Genomic DNA, 18,675 nt, shown 5'->3' on the forward strand with positions numbered 1-18,675 from the left:
TGGAGGGCCTGGCCCTTTTTTTGCCGGTGGTTTTTTTTTTCTCGTTTTTAAACTTTTAGCTTTTTTTTGTTTTTTTTAGTTTGTCTTTTTTTGGAAAAATTTTTGGATTTTTTAATTTAATTTAATTAGGATTTGGTGTAAAAATTGGGATTCGGATCAAAATGACATCGTTTTAGTGCTTTAGTTATTTTTAATGCCACGTAGGATGCCATGTAGGAGAGAGAAAATAGTAAAGAAAGTCACTTTAGCATTTTTCATTAATCTAATTGGACGGAGTTAATTGAAGGACTTGATTGCACTTTTGAAAGTTTTTAGGACTCGATCGCACTTACGTGTCAAGTTTTAAGACATCTTCTGCACTTATCCCAAAATTTGGGTATTGTGTCATAATGAACATTATTTGGAACTCACAATACACTAAAGTTCTTTTTTGGATTTTCATCTTCCGTAAATGGAAAAGAGGAGTAAAAATCATTTTCAGGCACTCCTAATTATTTTTTATTTCTATTTTTTCGTATTGGAAATAGACTCACAATGCTCTTTTCTAGTGTCTTATTTGAGTTTTGAGTGTACATATTGCACGTAAAGTGCACGTGTGTTGCACGCAAAGTGCACAGATTCATTCTGGTGGCACTTGTCTTTGTGCGATGAAAACCTGAATTATCTAGGGTATTGCACATGAATTAGTAATCTACTGACGTGGTTCATTCTCGTGTTGCTTCAGGTTGAACATGTTGCGAAGGAATGCACGATGAAAATATTTCACCCAAAACTGTAAATTGCACATTCTCGCGCCAAATCTATACCCTGCGATTACTTCACAGCTTCGGAAAAAGAGAAACTATTGCATATCACTGCAATTTCACGCCGGCAAAATCCAAGTCACTCACCGGGCGACTTGTGTCGCCCGAGCCCCACCGTATCGAGTTGAAATTTTGAAAAAAAGCAAGGCTCTCTCCTCTCTCTACTTCGCGTCTCCACTTCCAGATTTGCACTCTCGCTCTGCTCACTCGCCCTCTTGACTAACACCTCCGACGAGTGGATTCCGTTGCCTCTGACTCCGACGCCGACGCCTGTACCTCTCGACACCGATGCCCTAGCCGATACCGTCGCCCTAGCCGACATCGACGCCTCCGCCTCCGCCCTAGCCGACACCCTAGTCGATACCTCCACCTCCACCTCGACTCTTTGTACCTCTCGATGCCAACACCTCCGCCCTAGCCGATGCTGACGCTGTTGCCCTACCCTAACCGATGCCGACGCCTCCGCCTCGACTCACTCTATTGTTCTCGCCGTCTCCGCCTCCACCCTAGCCGATGCCTCGACTCGCTCTATACCTCTCGACGCCGACGCCGTTGCCCTAACCGACGCGCCGATGCCTCCGCCTCGATGCTCTGCGATTCTCGCCGTCTCGCTGGTTCGACGAACCACATCGCCACCTCCAACGAAGCTTACCACGCCGCCGCCTCTGACAAAGCCTCAAGAGGTACAGATTTACTCCACATTTAGTATAATTTTTAAAGGGTTAATATGAACTAACTATATTGCGGTATAAATTTTTAGTGCCTACATTGTTGATGCGTGAAAACCTTTTTAGCTGTTAGCCCAAATTTTATTATCATTATGATGGGGAATTCAGTGATGCGATGAATGTTGTAATTAAGAATAATTTTCTTGGGTGTTATACGTGAGCACGAGCTTGCGTGTGCGAGCACGAGCAAGCATGCCTTCACAACTATATGCTTCAAAATTTATTTCAGTCGCCATTTGTTGCTTAGCAGTAGATGCGAGTGTACAAAGGTTAGCGACCCTTCGTTGGAAGACGGTAAACTGAAATTTAACCTTGTCTTAATTGTGTCTTTGAAGTGAAGATACTCGTGGTTGAATCAGCACATTAATATGGGCTAAACCATGAAAAAGTTACATAGTACAGAGCGTTTACAAATGTTTCGGTCTATTTTGGATGTTTTTTTTTTCCGATAATGAACTCCACATTAGAGTTCTGTGAGCATATACATGAGTATGGACATCTGTAACAATTGACATACATCTATTTCTCATCAAGGGTCGTTACTGAACTTAACCTGCTGGAATTATCTTTGAAACTTGGAGGGTGCTTTTGTTAGAATCCACCGGAATTTTTTTAGAGTCTAGAGTTTAGGGTTTCTTGTGGTAGAAATAGGCTATTATTGTCGTATCGGTACAAGCTTGTGAATTTTGATAATACAAAAAAAAAATTGTCAAGTATTGATACTACAGTGAGCATTGTTTAGGGGTTTCGGTGATATAAAAAAAAGGTTTGTTGTATCGGCGTTATGACAGGTATAGTTTAAGATTATTAATGGTATTAATCCTTCGCAACATTAAAAATGACATTCTAAGCGGGGGCGGACTTCTCATGTGTTGTGCAACCTTTATGACATTCCCGAGGTTGCTTTTCAATCCTTGAACAGAACCAACTTGTTTTCGTTCTTAGAGATTGCCAGTTTTCAATGTCTCGGATAGCTTGATTGGATAGTCATGCTGCTTTGACCGGTCGTAATGCTGTTCATTCACTTCGCAGCATTCCTCTTCGTTACGAGGCATTCTGGAAGGAACTCGATTATGCTAAACATCTGTGGAATGCTACGGATGGCTCTGCGTAGGTGAAATCGTGGGACGGGGATTCACCATCACTGGCTACTACGTCTGAAAAGTACTGCTGAGATCCCGGAAATCTCAGCCTTTCTTTACGGTTTCGATGGCCTTCTTCTGTTCTCTCAAATGCAAGCGAGGGTCCCTTTGGTTTCTCTCGGGTCTTTCGGACGGTGTGGCCTCAGCTTAGCGAGTTCACTTTCCGCCTTCACGAAGCGCATGTAAATTCTCAATGGGGCTCGAGCTGCGAGGATCGGCGCATCGATAACCCACGGAGCTCGATAACTCAACGCGAATCTGGAATTTGGGCTTTTTTTTTCTTATCGAATGGAACTTGGGCTTTAGATGGGTGATCTTCGTCGCCAAACATCCCAAAATGAGACATTGCAATTTAACTGTTGCATGCTTTCTAAAATGATGGGTCATGATGTTTTTCCCCAATTGATGTCCCAAAATTGAAAGATGTTGATGTTCTGATGTGCATTTCATTCTGGGCATCATCTGAGCATGTTCAGCATATTCCTTTTCCTCTGGCATCTGCGTTCCTTCTCCAGAGCTTAGATTTCCAAATTAAAATAATCATCATTCTTGGATTATTACAGGTTAATTAATCATCTCTCTCTAATATAAATCATCAAATCGATTTTGGGTTCGTGCTTAATACAAGTAAAGCACTTGCACATTGCAAATGCTGATTAACCCGCGCAGAATCCCATGACCGCCATGGCTTCTGCTACACACCTTTGTCAATTGGACAATTTCTGTAGTCATTAATTACTAATCTTTTTATCTGTATTTTCCCCCGTCTTCTGAAGCTTTGTCAGTCAATGCAAATTGTCCAATAAGGTGGGGTCATGTGAGGCATGAATCGAACCCTCGAATTTTTTAATTAGAACGTTAATTAATGACGGATATGTATGTTGACTTCCCAAGCTAATTAAACATTGGAAGAACTTTTTGACCCAAAAAATAAAAAAACAAAAAAAACATTGGAAGAACCTTCGCATACGAGCAGTTGAATCTTGAATAGAGCCCGAGGTGTCACAAATTCAGAGGCGTCGGCAACCTTCTAAAACGGCTTCAGCTTTTTCACGCATCACCCTCTTTTTGTTCTTTTTTCCTATTATTGGTATTGTTACTAGTATTAAATACAAGCTACTTCACGTTTGGGCTCTTTCGTGTACATTGAATAAGAATCCCAACGACACCTGTCAAACGGATGGATTTAATTGGGTTGAGTCGGGTGTGACTCAGGTCGAAATGGTTTGATCCAAAATCTAGGGACCCATACTTGACCCAATCCATTCCCAACACATACCCGACCCGATTCATTTTACTAAAACACTTCTATATTTAATCAGATTCAAAAAAATTCGTACCCAAATTGAGGCGAGAGTACAAAGTGAACAAACGCGAGTGAGTGAGGGCAATTGAGAGTTATAGATATGGGTTGGATCTAAAGAAGTTGTGAACTCATTTAACACCCATATTATTTTGGACTTTACTATTCTAAACCCGTTTATGATCCATTTACTGAATAGAAGTAACCATATAACAACTTAGCCCATCAGATATATGTTAAGAAATGAGTTTATGAGCCATTTCGACATGTCTAATCTTAACCCATATGATCAATGGGAAATAAAGCGAGATTCGAGCATTGAACGCATTGCTTCTATCTCGAAATTCGAAGAAGATTATACAATGTTGATGGAATGTTCGGAAATGGAATAATGACACAAAGAGTGCCTAAACTTTGGTCAAATGTGCAATATGGTCCCTAAACTTTTAATTTGTTCAATGTGGTCCTTGAATTTTAGCCCAATGTGCAATGTGATCTATGAACTTTTAATTTGTTCAATGTTGTCTCTGAACTTTTGGTACATGTTCAATTTAGTTCTCGAACAATATGAAAATGTTCAATGTATCAATTTAGTTCTTGAACAATTTCATATATTTCAGGGATTATATTGAACATGTACAAAAAATCCAAGGACCACATTGAACAAATTAAAAGTTCAGGGACCACATTGAATATCAGGCTAAAGTTTAGGGATTACATTGAATAAATTAAAATTTTATGGATCACATTACATATTGGGCTAAGCCTTTTAGTGACTGTTTGTGCCTCGGAAATTCCCAACACATATGAAAGAACAAAAGACAAATCAGGGATTAAACAATGTTACCATCGCTTGACAATTGTTACGACTTCCTTTTCACGTTTGCAAAAACTGGAGTGGGAAAAGGAGAAATTCCCTCCCGAGCTCCCTCGTGCGCGGGGCCCGCGCCGTTCTTCTAGATTAAACTGAGCGGCCTTTTTGGACATTTCGACAGCGGGCAAACCACCAATCGGAACACGACAGGTGGGTCGCGATCCGACGTAGGATATTTAGAAACATAATTGGACATCACAATCGTTGTGACTTGTGATGTCCAAGTAATCTTTTCTTATTTTTTATTCTTAATTTTAATTGACGGGAAACAATCACGAAAATAGACAAGAAAGCCGTGACATTGTCTCGCTTTCTGTTCGATTGCAACGGGCAACGAATCCGGGCCCATCGTTCTTTAATGTACATCCAACTAGGCCGGCCGCCGCCATGGTCAGTTCCACAACTCACAAACGCAAAACACATGTAAACCGAAAAAACAAAAAACAAAAAACAAAAGTGTACCATGAAAGCTAATCTTTTGGTTTTTTTTTTTAACCATGATTATGAAAATTTGTGCGATCCTTCCACGTCAACATAGTCGCGAGTCGCCGACTACACCTGGAGTGACACACCGGTTATTGAACTGTATCATTGGACGAAAACTTAACAATGGCCAAATTTGAATACTAATCGAAAGTTAATGCCTTTCTAAGAAATATAAAAAAAAATTGGGTCAAAATTGGGATTCGAGTTAAAATTGGTATTTTTTTTACGAGGTAAAAGTGACACAAACTGTCTATAAACTTTGGTCCAATACACAATATGATCCATAAACTTTAAATTTGTTCAATGTAGTCTCTAAAATTTAGGCTAATGTGCAGTGTCATTATTGATCGGTGTACTTTTGATTCAATTTAATATTGCCCATGGACTTGAATTAATAGAATGACAATATTAAAATTTTTTATATAGTTCATGAACTAAACTGAATATGTACAAAAAATCCAGGATCCACATCGAACAAATTAAAAGCTCATGGACGGTATTGCACATTGAGACATGAGCTAAAGTTCATGAATCATATTGAACAAATTTAAAGTTCAGGGAACACACCGCACATTGAGCCAAAGTTCATGAACCATTTGTGTCATTAAATTTGAATTAAAACTAGTGCTTTTTTCATGGGTTAATATCACGAAAAACCCTAAACTTGTACATTTGTGATAAATTTACTCTCCGTTAATTGAATCAATACCACGAAAAATCACGAAGTGGTAAATCCGTGACAAATAGAGGGATGAAACCCTAAACTGACATAATTGTCAATTGCCACGTGTCATCCAATTCAGCAATTTGACGGTAAAATTTAACGGAAATTAACGGGCAGTAAATTTGTCACATGCGTACTAGTTTGGGGTTTTTTGTAGTTAAAAAATTAATCTAGGGTAAAATTGTCATATGTTTACCAGTTTGAGATTTTACGTGTTATTAACCCTTTTTTTATAAATGGATCGGGCTTAAGAAAACGAGCCGTCTAGTTCACAAATAAATTCCCCTTGAGTGAACTAAAAAATTCTCGTTTGTCCCATCCCTCTATCAAAACCTACCTTCTTTCTTTTGCCTTTTTTTCCATTTTACGTGATCGAAAGGAAGCCCCCAAGTCAAAGTCAACAAGGAAGGAGGGAACGTCCACGGTTACTTCCGTGCGCCTTCCCGCGCCAAATCTGTCCCCACACCCCCGCCGATTACTTAACGCCTCCGGAAAAGCAAGGAAAGTCTCCAATGGCCGTATAGGATCGGATTCCGCGAACCTTCTTCCCCCACATCCCCGAAGACCGAACCCCGAACACCGTCTCGGCCTCGATGCGTCGTCGTCCTCGGCGTGCCTCGTCGTCCTCGTCGTCGTCGTCATCGTCTCCCCCGCGCCACCATCACCACCACAATTCTCCCTCCCTCCTCTGATCAAACCATCGCCTCCGCTCCCGCTTCCGCTCCTCCCTCCTCCGATTCGGCGGAAGCAACCGCAGCTTCGCAGTCCGAGCAGCCTCTCTCTCTCTCTCTCTCTCTCTCTCTCTCTCTCTCTCTAGAACTCGAGGTCCTGCGGAATCGCCGGTCGGGAGTCCCGCCGTTCCCGCGCCGCCGACGAGGAGATGCTTCACAAGAGCTTCAAGCCCGCGAAATGGTGAGTTCCTTCGATCCGTTCGCCTGTCGTTCGTTTCGTTTCGTGTGTCGATCGGGGGGGAATTGCGATGGCTTCGATTGGTTGTTGACCGGTGGTCGTCTTGGCTTTTTTTTTTTTTTGGTTGGTGGTGATGTTGTGCAGCAAGACGGCGTTGAAGCTGGCCGCGTCGCGGCTGAAGCTGCTGAAGAACAAGAAGGAGGTCCAGGTGAAGCAGATGAAGCGGGAGGTGGCCCAGCTCCTCGAGTCCGGTCAGGACCAGAGCGCTAGGATTCGGGTGAGTTGTCGGTCTGTCTTGTCTTGTTGGAGATTGAGACGGACTCGATTTCGCGATCGTAATTGTTTGAATTGTGGTTCGATTGGATGTCGGTGAGTTTGATGGCAAACCTTTCGCACTGTCGATTTTAAGCTGGTTGAATTTTTCTTTTTTTTCCAATTTTTTTGTTGTTGTTGAACACGGTTCCCTTAATCCACTGTTGTATCCATAGTTGCGTGTTCATGATTGACTGTAGCCAGGAAATAGGTTTGTGACTCTTTCCTTCCGAAAGCTTATATCTTTCCTTCGGAATTACGACTCTTTCCTTAAAACAAGTGAATTTCTGGTTGGAATGGAGCTGATTAAATCTGTCTGGCATTTGTCTTCGCGCGATGGAAACCTGAATCATCTAGGGGTTTTGTATTGTTTCTCATGAGATTATTGAGGAGGGCAATCTGGCTAACGTGGTTCATTTTGCTTCAGGTTGAGCATGTTGTGAGGGAAGAGAAGATGATGGCAGCCTACGAGCTTGTTGAGATATTCTGTGAACTTATTGCGGCCCGTTTGCCTATAATCGAGTCACAGAAGTACGTGGCGATGATTATTTTCATTTCATTAAACTTGAGTTTCTTTATGTTATTTAGAACAAGAGTACTGGGTGTAAGATTGTCGGGCCTGGACATAGATGCCGAGCTGAGAAGAAGGCGCATAGCTAGAGCAAGTTCTGTCAGTTGCCAAACGAAATGATGAATTATCTGATAATTCTTCCTTGTCTGGCTTATAGATAGTGTTCACAGTAGAACTATGTGCCTCAAAGATGTCTTTGATAGGGTTTTTCGTGCAAATGCATTATCTCTATTAAGGCAACTCTTTGGGGCACCTTGCTGCTCCCCATTGCCGATTGATAATAAGCTTTATCTGAGATTTGTAGAATCTTGCTTCTCCTTCCTTCATTTACTTTGGCACCATGGGTTCTTCTTCTTCGGTGTAAAATACACTATATCAATCCGTCTCCTCTTTCTTGCCAGACCTCACCCATCCTATTGGCTGGAATTCTAACCTTCTCCCTGTAGTCTACGATTTGGTTCCACTGTGTAAGCACAACAGCGACCTAAGTGGGCCCACCACGATGCTCAAGAGTTCCCAAAGAAACGATAGTCTTGCCTTTTATTTTCTACATAAAATTCTAAGTAACTATTTTTGGTGAGAAATATGTGATTAACTCTCTGTACATTTCCAGAAACTGCCCAATTGACTTGAAGGAGGCTGTTTCAAGTGTAGTATTTGCATCTCCGAGATGTGCAGACATTCCTGAACTTGTGGATATCCGCAAGCATTTTACCGCAAAATATGGAAAAGATTTCATTTCTGCAGCTGTTGAGTTGCGTCCTGATTGTGGTGTAAACCGCACTGTAAGTCCATAATTTGTTCAACTTTCTTTATAGTGCTTTCTTTTTACAAATGAAATGAAATGAGCCAAAGTTTCTTGGTTGCACTTGTTTCGTTGGGCTTGATGGAATCTTTTCTTGCCCTTTATCAGTTAGTTGAGAAACTCTCTGCCAAATCACCTGATGGTCCAACCAAAGTAAAGATTTTAACCTCAATTGCGGAGGAACACAACATCAAATGGGATCCTAATTCATTTGGGGGTAACGATTCGCATAATCATGAAGATTTGTTGGTAATTCTGAATTTTGTTTGCTTTAGCAGTTTTGCTTCTGAGTTCTGGCTATGCACTTCATCTGTTTGTTGATACAACATTTGCGTAATTGTTGCTTAGCAGAATGGACCAAGTACCTTTGAGAAGGCCAGTAATCTGCAGACACAATTTTCAAACTTCCAAGTGCCTGATAATGACAGAGAAAGAACCAATGTGGATGTAGCACCTCAAAAAGTAGTAAAGGAGGATGCCTCTGTAAACTTGCATGAGAACAGCAGCAGGTTATCATTTGGCCACCAAAATATTCCCCATGGACATGCTAATGTTCCCACCACTTCACATCCAGAGCCGAAAACTCCGGGTATGATGAGCTGTACGATTTCATGAAAGTTTTGCTTTAAGTCATTTTATTACTTGAAAATAGAATTGTGGGAAACTCGCATTGATATTCATACTAACAGAAGTTCCGTTTACAGGTAATGCAATGGAGGGGGCTGAAGCTGGACATGCGTATCCCGGGGAAGGGAATGTTGACTACATGGGCAGGCAAAACTGGCATATGGAATTCAAAGACGCAACCTCTGCTGCTCAAGCTGCTGCAGAATCAGCTGAACGGGCAAGCATGGCTGCCAGAGCTGCTGCACAACTTTCTAGCCGTGGGAGGGTTTCTATGCAATTCCCTACAGAGCCACAAAGGCCTTCTGCTCATGGTCCAATGGATCAACGGGCTGGAACATCTGCAGGCTCCAGTTTTCAAAATGAAGCCTTTGCTAAAGTCGCAGGTAATAAGGCTTCTGATGGAAGAAATGCTCAACCTCACACACCATATAAGCAGAATTACGCAAAAGAAGAGTGCGTTGGAGAAGTAGGTGAGGCGTTTTATGAAGATGCCCATATAAGCAACAACAGACCTAGCCAGTATGCTTCCACAAAGTCTAATATGGAGCCCATGGACAATAACTCATTTGCAAAGTCCTCTAGCTATGGTATAAACAATGTTAGGTCCGAAAGACACATCAGCTCACAATCGGAAGGTTCATTCTCTGACAGGGTTCCTGTCAATGATACTTTTGAGGCCAGAATTCCAAGCATGCACTGCAATCAACCTGATGTCCGAGACACTGATAGGCTTGCGGGGGTGAATGAAAGATTTTACAGAGAGAGTAATAGGAGAAGCGGCGAATCCAGCCGGTCTAATTCTAGGAAGTCTAGTGCAGATTTCAGTGGTGTTGACCCACTTGTGGATAACCATGAAATGGCAGGCAGAAATACCCAGAACAGCTCGTCTGGAGCTGAGCCTGGCAATGTATTGGATAAATCAAGTGGGACAAGAAACTCTTTTCGACCAGAGACTATTGGCACTTTAGATGAACTGAGTGAGAGAAGAAACTCTGGTGGATCTGAAGTGGAATCTGCTAATGACTTGCGGGATGATTTTATATTTGCTGAACATTCTACCCATGCTTCCTATCATTCTCATTCGTCACACTCAAGCACTTTTAGTGACAAGCGAGAGGTTATGAGTAATCGGAAGGAGGAGGATGATGTTGCAGAAAACCCCTTTGCTGATTTTGATGAAGAAAACTTCCAGAAAGATAACAAACCAACAATTGAAAGCACTGCGGTAGTTTTTGATGATTATGGTTCAGATGTTGATGACTATGGGTTTGATTTGGACAAAGGAGCAGAGCCCAGTGTGAAGACCTCACAACCAAGCTGGGATTCACCTAACCCTCCATCAGCAAGTATCAGTTCGCCAAGCCCCAAAAGGACCACAGTTGACACGTTCACAAAGATTACACCCCAATCAAGTTTCTCAACGAATCAGCACGTTCCTATCTTTTCTGGGGGTTTGGCTGATTCTTCAGTTCATTCACAAGCAGATGAACTTGAGCCTGTGACCTTTGATGAGTCAAATGGGCCAAGTTCAGATAGTGAGGAGGAACGGAGCAATCATAAGGAGGAGAGAGAATATTCCAGTTTTGGATCTCAGAAAAAGTTTGGATTTGGTGATTTACCTTCTAGTTCAGGGAAATCCTTGTTTAATTCAAAGAATAAAGGATTGGATACCTTTGATGATCCTGTAGATAAGAAGCACCAGAGTCAGCCCTTCGATGCTTATGAAGATGCTGTGGTTCATGAAGTTGGGGAAAGTGTTTCTGTATTTTCAGAACCCGGTATGCTACATGATTCTAAATCTTCACATGAAGATAGTTATGATAATGATTTGGGTTTGACATTTGGAAGATTGACTGGTGGTCTGAAAAATAAAGGTAATAGGCGTCCTTCATATTTGAGAAGCTCGGCAGGTGATGTTTCGTTATCTAAACAAACAGCTGAATACACTGCAAAGGAAACCTCCTCTTCTTTCCCACTTAATATATCAGCTGATCCTGTAGTTCAGCAAGATCCAGTGAGTGAGGAAGTGGGTTCTGAGTTTAAGAAGAGACCAACCAGGGGACCAGCTTTCACATCTTTTGGTTCTGGTAGTGATCAGATTCCAGAGAAAACCGTTCCGCAAGAGAATTCCAGAAGCCGTCGACAACAGCAGGTTCAGAAGACGGAGCAAGAAGTGGATGACACAATTACAAGAAGAGCAAGCACAAGGCCAGTGATCCCATCTCTTCGTCCTTATGGCGTTTATGGTTCAGAAAGGACTGACCAAGGCCAAATTTCGGACAGCCATTCGGAATCTTACTCTCAGCAAGAGTCTGAAGTGGATGAAAGATCAAGCTCCAGAGGTTCCAGTGCATCTCTTGAATTAAGAGAAGAACAACGTGGTTCAAGAACCCGCCGGGAACGATACATGGAGAAGATGCATCAGGAAGTGGATGACAACGTGACAAGAAGAGCAAGCACGAGGCCAGTAATCCCATCTCTGGGCTCTGATGGCATTTATGCTTCAGAGGGAACTGTGAAAGGACAGACTTATGACAGTGGTTCTGAACCTTATACTCGGGAGGAGTCCGAAGCAAATAAAAGATCAGGCTCCACTGGTTCATCCACAACCAGTAGAGAACGTATAGGTGCTGGGCTTTCTCGAAGGACTAAGGCCGGTGCTCCTAGTACTCAAAGAAATACCAACTTGAAGTCAACTTTTGCCTCTGATGAATCCGAACGTAGTGCAGAATCAAGATCCTCTCTGAGGAGCTCTTATCCAACTGAAACTTCAACGAGGCCTCACTCTGCGGCTGATGAAGCCTATAGTTTGAGAAGTTCTGAACATTCGAGGTACGGTAAGGAAGCAAAGGGTGAGCCCATTTCAGAAACCAAAAGATCATCTCGTGAGGACAGCTCGAAGTCTGCTGCAAAGGCACAACCTTCGTCTTCAATTTCAAAGAAAACTTCATCCAGTAAGTCAGGTATGAGTGAAGATAGTCCACAGTCTCCTGCAAGAGCGCAACCCTCGTTGCCCATAAAAAAGAAGGTTTCATCTACTAAGTCAGAGACGAGCGAAAGTTCTAAGGCTGCAACTCCGAGCTTGGAGTCTGCATCTAAGGAGGATTCCTTCAAACGAGCGAGTCACGTTCATCCTAAGCTTCCTGACTATGATACTTTTGCTGCCACTATGCAGTCGCTCCGAGCTAATCGACGGTAACTCTTCTGGTCTTTCTTTGTGGATATATACTACGTTCATGTCGGTCATTTTTGTGCATGGTTTTGATATTATTTACGTTCTGAGAGGGAGAGGAATAAACTTGGATTCTTATGTATTTGTGAGATAATACTCCGTCTTTGTGGGCTGGGTTGGGATATTGAGCTATTCTTTTATTTGATCACTTAATGAGTTGGAAGCATAATCGCGTGAATTTTCTTGGTCTTTTTCTTCATTAAACCGGAATTGCCTCGTTTCATTTGTTTCATCAGTCCTTCTCTCTTCTCCGTTCAGTAAGTTGAGACTTTAAAACGCGAGTGCGTTTGAGCAGCTAGAGATGGCTCGCGGCGGCACCTGCACTTGTTGTCCTATGATGCTGAACGGGAAACTCTCCGTTCACATCAGGCAGCAGGCTACAGCCTTCAGGGTTCTTGAGGGTGAGTGTATGGTCCGTTGTTTCGGGCGACCTGGTGCGGTTCTTCTCTGGAGATCTAGTCGAACTTCACATTGGAAGCTGTATGTAAACAAATTCGCGATACGAGCACTCGATACGTGCTAGGCGATGAGAGAGAGAGAGAGAGAGAGAGAAGCATACATCTACAGTCAATGCAGGTCCTGGAAAAGATTGTTGAATGTGTTGTGCATGAGACCTGCTAAGGAGTCGTGTGATGATCCATATCTAGAGATATTACTTGCACGACTCTGACAAAGAGAAAGTATTAAAAAAAAGCTCACAACTTTTCCAGAAAGTTGCACCAACAATAAACCCTTTTGATTAAATATAAAAAAAAAAATTTATATAATTTTTATAGATATAATTTTCTGGGACGCTTTTCTGGGGAAAAAGAAAACAGGAACGGTTTGGTAACAAAGTCAGGCTTGCTGACAATAATGTCTTTCAAGGTAGCGTGGTAAAACTGGCATAGCCAATCAATAGAAAGTTTGTGATTTGGACATTTTGGGCACGAAAAGACTGATTTGATAACGTTTCCTAATCCTGATAAGGTCCGTTTATTTGAAGGAAAATTATATTCGAAAAATTATTTTCCGACTTTTTGATGATCGGATGATATAGAGCTAATCGATCTACAGAAAATATTTTTCATGAAATGAAAATGATAAGTTTATATTGAGAAAAAACGATTTCTCTTTCTGGTAAGAAGAAAATCACTTTTACTCGATTACTAAATAAATGAAAACTAACAGTTTTCTTTACAAGTGATTTCAACGAAACAAACGCACTCTAACTATAAAATCACTGTTTTCGTAACTGATCCATCGAGTCACGTTGTCAAGTCTCTCGAGACGACACTTCTTAAATATACCCGATAGAGATTGATTCAATTTTTTTGAAATTTCTTATTACACCTATTTCCTATAAACAAGTTGGTTTCTCAAAAATTGGAAAAATTCATTTGTACTTGATAATTTTTCTGTTCTGTCGGGTGGACAATCTTGGCGTCTCGTTTTTTACTCTCTTTCTCCTTCTTCTTGATTCCTTATGCATGACTAGTTTTGTGGTCTTGAGGACAGGCACTCTCACATCTACCATCTGGAATAAAACAGCACCTAGAAATCAACTATAACAGCCACAAAGTCAGTCAAACAAAACAAGCATGGCCTGACATTATTAAGCAAACAAGACAATCCCTAGAACACACAACATTACTCATATAAATGCCCATCTTTGCCAACTTAAAATTTCAGGAACTTTTCCCAGGTTGGATTGTGATCTTGGCAACTTTTTCTCCCAAGTAGAAGGTGAAGTTCTCTGATCTCCCTCTTAACTTTTTCCTGCTGTTTTCTCTCACAACAATCTTTCTGGGGTTCCGTAGAAAACCCTCAAGACATGGAGGTAATCTTTAGTTTCACTCAAGGTTCTGCCCCCATTTTTATGGAAGAGAAGTTGCTTCACAGTGAGAATAAAGTGGAACACATTCCTTTCGTCTGTTTTGTGCATGAACTTATACAAAAACTACATAGCTTTTCTCATCTACAGTTGCAAGATATATTTGGGTATCTGTTTTGATTCTCCTAATCTCTCGGGAATGTGTGTATATCTCCCTTGATTGTGATATCCTTAATTTTTCCTAATTGATTGTAATTAGTGTCATAATACCTTGTTTCATCTTGTAAAGCATATAAATACCCATGTACTCTTCATTATACAATTCTCTCTTTTGCATATTCTTATTTAAATCGCTGTGGATTTGATTGAGCTAGTGGCTTTGCAGAGATGGAACCCACTGCGAAAGTAGTCTCCTGTGGTCCATCAGGGTTGTTGCAGAGTGATGAACTATACAATGTTAAGTCTCTGTTTTTTTTTCCTTTGTTTGAACCAATTTTTTCTGTTGAATGAAGATGCTATAATTGTTTGAGAGTTCCCTGAGTTACTGTATTGTCATGGCAGTATGTGCTGACGACTAGTGTGTACCCCAGAGAGGAAGAGATTCTGAAGGAGCTCAGAGAAGCTATTGCAAACCATCCACAGTAAATTCTATTCAACATTCTTTGCTCAATGCCACATGCACTTTTAGTGATCTCCTTAGAATATGAGCAAAAGTACACTAGAAGTGCCATAACTTGTGTACGGCGATCACTTTGGTGCCATAACTTTTTTTCGGATCACTTTGGTACCAAGTTGGAGGAAAATCGATCACTTTAGTGACTCCGACCAAAAAGCTGACCTGGCATTTATATTAAAAAAAAATGATCTGACTTGTACACGGTGAAAATTACGTGGCTTTTTTTCGAATTTTTAAATTTTTTTTTAAAAAAAAGTTGCAGCAGCGGCGAGGGAGCCCTCGCCGCTGCTGCCGCCAACCCACCACCGCCGGGAAGGGCCGGTGGTGGTGGGCGCAGTGGTCGGCGAGGGTTGCCGGCCCCTGGTCGGGGCCCGGCGACCCTCGCTGAGCCCAGGGAGGGCCGGATTCGGCGACCCTCGTCGAGCCCAGCGAGGGCCGGATTCGGCGAGGTGAGATCTCGCCGTCGCGACCTAGGCGACGGCCAGGTCGGCCTCGCCTCGCCCAACAAAGGCTAGGCCAGACCTCGCCGTCGCCTGGGTCGCGACGGCGAGGTCTCGCCTCGCCGGATCCGGCCCTCGTCGACCACTGCGCCCACCACCACCGGCCCTTCCCGACGGTGGTGGGTTGGCGGCAGCAGCGGCGAGGGCTTCCTCGCTGCTGTTGCAGGTTTTTATTTTTTTTTTAATATAATATAATTTTTTTTAAAAAAGTACACGTCAGCTGGCTAAACGGCGTCGTTTTTGGTTTTTAATGCTGACTGGACCTCTCCGGCAAGCCGTGTCAGCGACACATCGGATTTCCGGCGAGCCACGTCAGCATTGGCACTAAAGTGATCGATTTTCAAAAAAGTTGGCACCAAAGTGATCCGAAAAAAAGTTATGGCACCAAAGTGATCGCCGTACACAAGTTATGGCACTTCTAGTGTACTTTTGCCTTAGAATATGCCTTCAAATTTATTTTGCTTCAATAAAGTGTATGAACATAATCTATCACTCGCTTTTGGAGCCGGTTTTTCACGTCACGGCGATGATAAAATTGAGTAAATCTGGTGGCACCATGGAATTCAATGATCGAAAGCGGTTATCCATATAGTAAAACCGAAGTGTGTCTTAAGTTTTTATGTTCACTGTTGGTGGAATTATTGCTGAACAGGTCCTACCTTGCAACTGCACCGGATGGGGGTCAGTTCATCGCTCTGCTCCTTAAGCTATTGAATGCAAAGAAGACTATAGAGGTCGGCGTCTTCACTGGATACTCTCTCCTGCTCACAGCTCTCACGATTCCGCACGATGGCAAGGTGGTTCTGTCTTTCGCTTGAAAAATGGAAAATTTTGCAAGTCTGTTCGTCAAGCTAGTATTACTCTGCACGTTTTTCTTTTGCTGTTTCATATTGATCAATTCAAATTTTTCCACTGCAGATCATAGCGATCGACGTAGACCGAGAAGCATACGAGATCGGATTACCGTTTATCAAGAAAGCCAACGTCGAACACAAGATCGACTTCATTGAATCGCAAGCTTTGCCTGTCCTCGATAAATTATTAGAAAATGTGAGTGCAACTTCTCTAGAAAAGTAATCCTCATTTGAACTAGTGCAATAAAAATAGAATCTTGTGAGCTTAATTAGGCTCTCAACAATCTCATCCGGCTTCGCTTATGCATGTCAGCGAGAAAATGAAAGCAGCTTCGTCTTTGCATATGTCGATGCTGACCGGGCAAACCTGAAGAACTATCACGAGAGGCTGCTGATGCTGGCGAGGGTCGGGGGCGTGATCGTGTACGATAACACTCTCTGGGGAGGCACCGTCGCCTTGGCCGGCCCGTCCTCCGCTCACCCAATAAGGCAATTCGCGTGGAAGGACACGATCGAGTTCAACAAGATGATAGCGGGCGATCTTCGGGTCGATATATCTCAAGTAGCGTTGGGCAATGGGATGACGATTTGCAGGCGCATCTGTTGATGCCTTTTGATCACACTTATGGCATAGATCAAAATAGTACTTGTTCCTCACTCTTTCGAGGTTTGAGCATAATAACTTCTAATACAAATTGTGAGGCTGTTGTTTTATGATCTTTTGAGTACTTTCAATAAACTTCGGAGGACTGTTCCTGTCAATCTTTAATCTACACCACCTAGTACTAGTGTTACGAATAATCTTGTTTGATCGTTCCGTTCGACACAATACTTCGCTAGGTCAACATTGTTGTGGACAAAGGATAAACACATCACAGGTGCCGGAACGAGTACTCAACAATTTCTTTAATCTACACCACCTAGTCCTGGTGTTAGGAATAATCCCGTTTGACATGTTACTTCGCTAGGTCAACTTTGTTGTGGACGAGAAATAATAACACCACAAGTGTCTTGACTTTCGTATAAAGCTCACTTAAATGCCATAACTTTATTTTCGATCAAATGCGTGTCATAATTTATATACGGTAATCACTTGAGTGTCATAAAAGTTATGACATTTGTGATGTTGTTACCCTATGGACGACGAGAAGTCTACAAACAAGTCCCTGGAAAAGTCATTGAATGTGCGTGTGCGCATAAAAACTGCTAATGAGTCGTGTGATGAGCCATATGTAGAGAGAGACTTGTATGACTTTGACAACGAAAAGTAAATGGTTCCATTTGGCTGAAAAGTGTATGATAAAACTCCTTTAGAAATGTGGATTGATATGGAAATCAATAAAAGGATGTACATGATTCTTTGTTGATTTTTGGACAGGAATGGTGGACTGACGAGAAAATTAAAGGTATAAAGACCGGAGGCAATCACGACCAACCATGTGAAATAATAGTGGAATGTAAAGATAATAGGGAGATGAAATTGAACAACTAATGTTTACTAATGGATTACCGGTCCCTTGCTCGAATTACAATCCTAATATTTATAGCTACTAGAGATCGTTAACAACAATTCTAAAGAGAAAAAAATATAATCCTATGTTACTCCTAAAATTTAGCAACATGTATTTACAAATGTTACAAAAAACCCACTACTCCACGATGGTGGCCTCATCACTTGCCCCACATAGACGGTAGCTTTTGTAGCTTACAACCTCTTCCTAACGATCATAACATCCCTTGTTTGTCGGCCATTGTCATTTATGGCTTTCGAGATATACGGTTCTACGAACTGGTGATCATGTTGGCTTCACGATTGAACGGGTCATTATGATTGTAGTCGAAATTGTTGGTTTTATGACTTGAACACTTATCTCGCTCTTGATTCATCGATCTTCACTTCGACTTTGGCTCTTTTGTTGACCGAACCAAGTTTCACTTACAGACGCTTCGTGGCTCAATACTTAGCAAAGTTCTGTTATTTCACCCGTTGCCAACTCTTCATCGCCTTTTTCGAGTTTCCTATAATAATCGACCGACTGAATGGACTTAACAAATTTTACTTCAACCATGTCTTGCTCGGTCTTATCCAATCCGATTCCATAGTCAAGGACTTGGGCATTTTTTGGTGTCAACAGGTTCACAGCTTTTCCAAAAAGTTGCGGCAATAATTTTTTTGACAAAAATAATTTTCTTCGTACCCAATTCTTCGAGTCACATTAACGAGTCTCATTTAGAGAATAATCCATTTTTTTCCGAAAATCCTTATTACCCGTGTTTACGAAAATGATATTTTGGTTTTGCAAAAATCGAAAACTA

At 41.9% G+C, this 18,675-nt stretch overlaps 2 protein-coding genes across 2 annotated transcripts; both read left to right on the plus strand.

Moving 5' to 3' along the window:
• Positions 1 to 1,375: 1,375 nt before the first annotated feature.
• LOC130137046 (uncharacterized) lies at positions 1,376 to 12,685 on the plus strand. The gene is made up of 8 exons (XM_056307749.1): positions 1,376 to 1,486; positions 6,878 to 6,972; positions 7,114 to 7,246; positions 7,709 to 7,812; positions 8,466 to 8,637; positions 8,766 to 8,906; positions 9,009 to 9,246; positions 9,362 to 12,685. The coding sequence occupies exons 1-8, from the start codon at positions 1,376 to 1,378 to the stop codon at positions 12,481 to 12,483; spliced, it is 4,116 nt and encodes a 1,371-aa protein (XP_056163724.1). The 3' UTR covers positions 12,484 to 12,685.
• A 1,314-nt stretch (positions 12,686 to 13,999) lies between these two features.
• Positions 14,000 to 17,121, plus strand: LOC115668899 (probable caffeoyl-CoA O-methyltransferase At4g26220). The gene is made up of 6 exons (XM_056307723.1): positions 14,000 to 14,241; positions 14,704 to 14,785; positions 14,891 to 14,970; positions 16,158 to 16,302; positions 16,424 to 16,555; positions 16,673 to 17,121. Exons 2-6 carry the CDS (start codon positions 14,717 to 14,719, stop codon positions 16,964 to 16,966), a joined length of 720 nt encoding a protein of 239 aa, XP_056163698.1. The 5' UTR covers positions 14,000 to 14,241; positions 14,704 to 14,716; the 3' UTR covers positions 16,967 to 17,121.
• The last annotated feature ends 1,554 nt before the right edge of the window (positions 17,122 to 18,675 follow it).

Source organism: Syzygium oleosum, unplaced genomic scaffold (genome assembly GCF_021117445.2).
Source record: "Syzygium oleosum isolate NSW1041296 unplaced genomic scaffold, Sole_v2.1 Sole_v2.59, whole genome shotgun sequence".
NCBI classification, from domain to species: Eukaryota; Viridiplantae; Streptophyta; class Magnoliopsida; order Myrtales; family Myrtaceae; genus Syzygium; species Syzygium oleosum.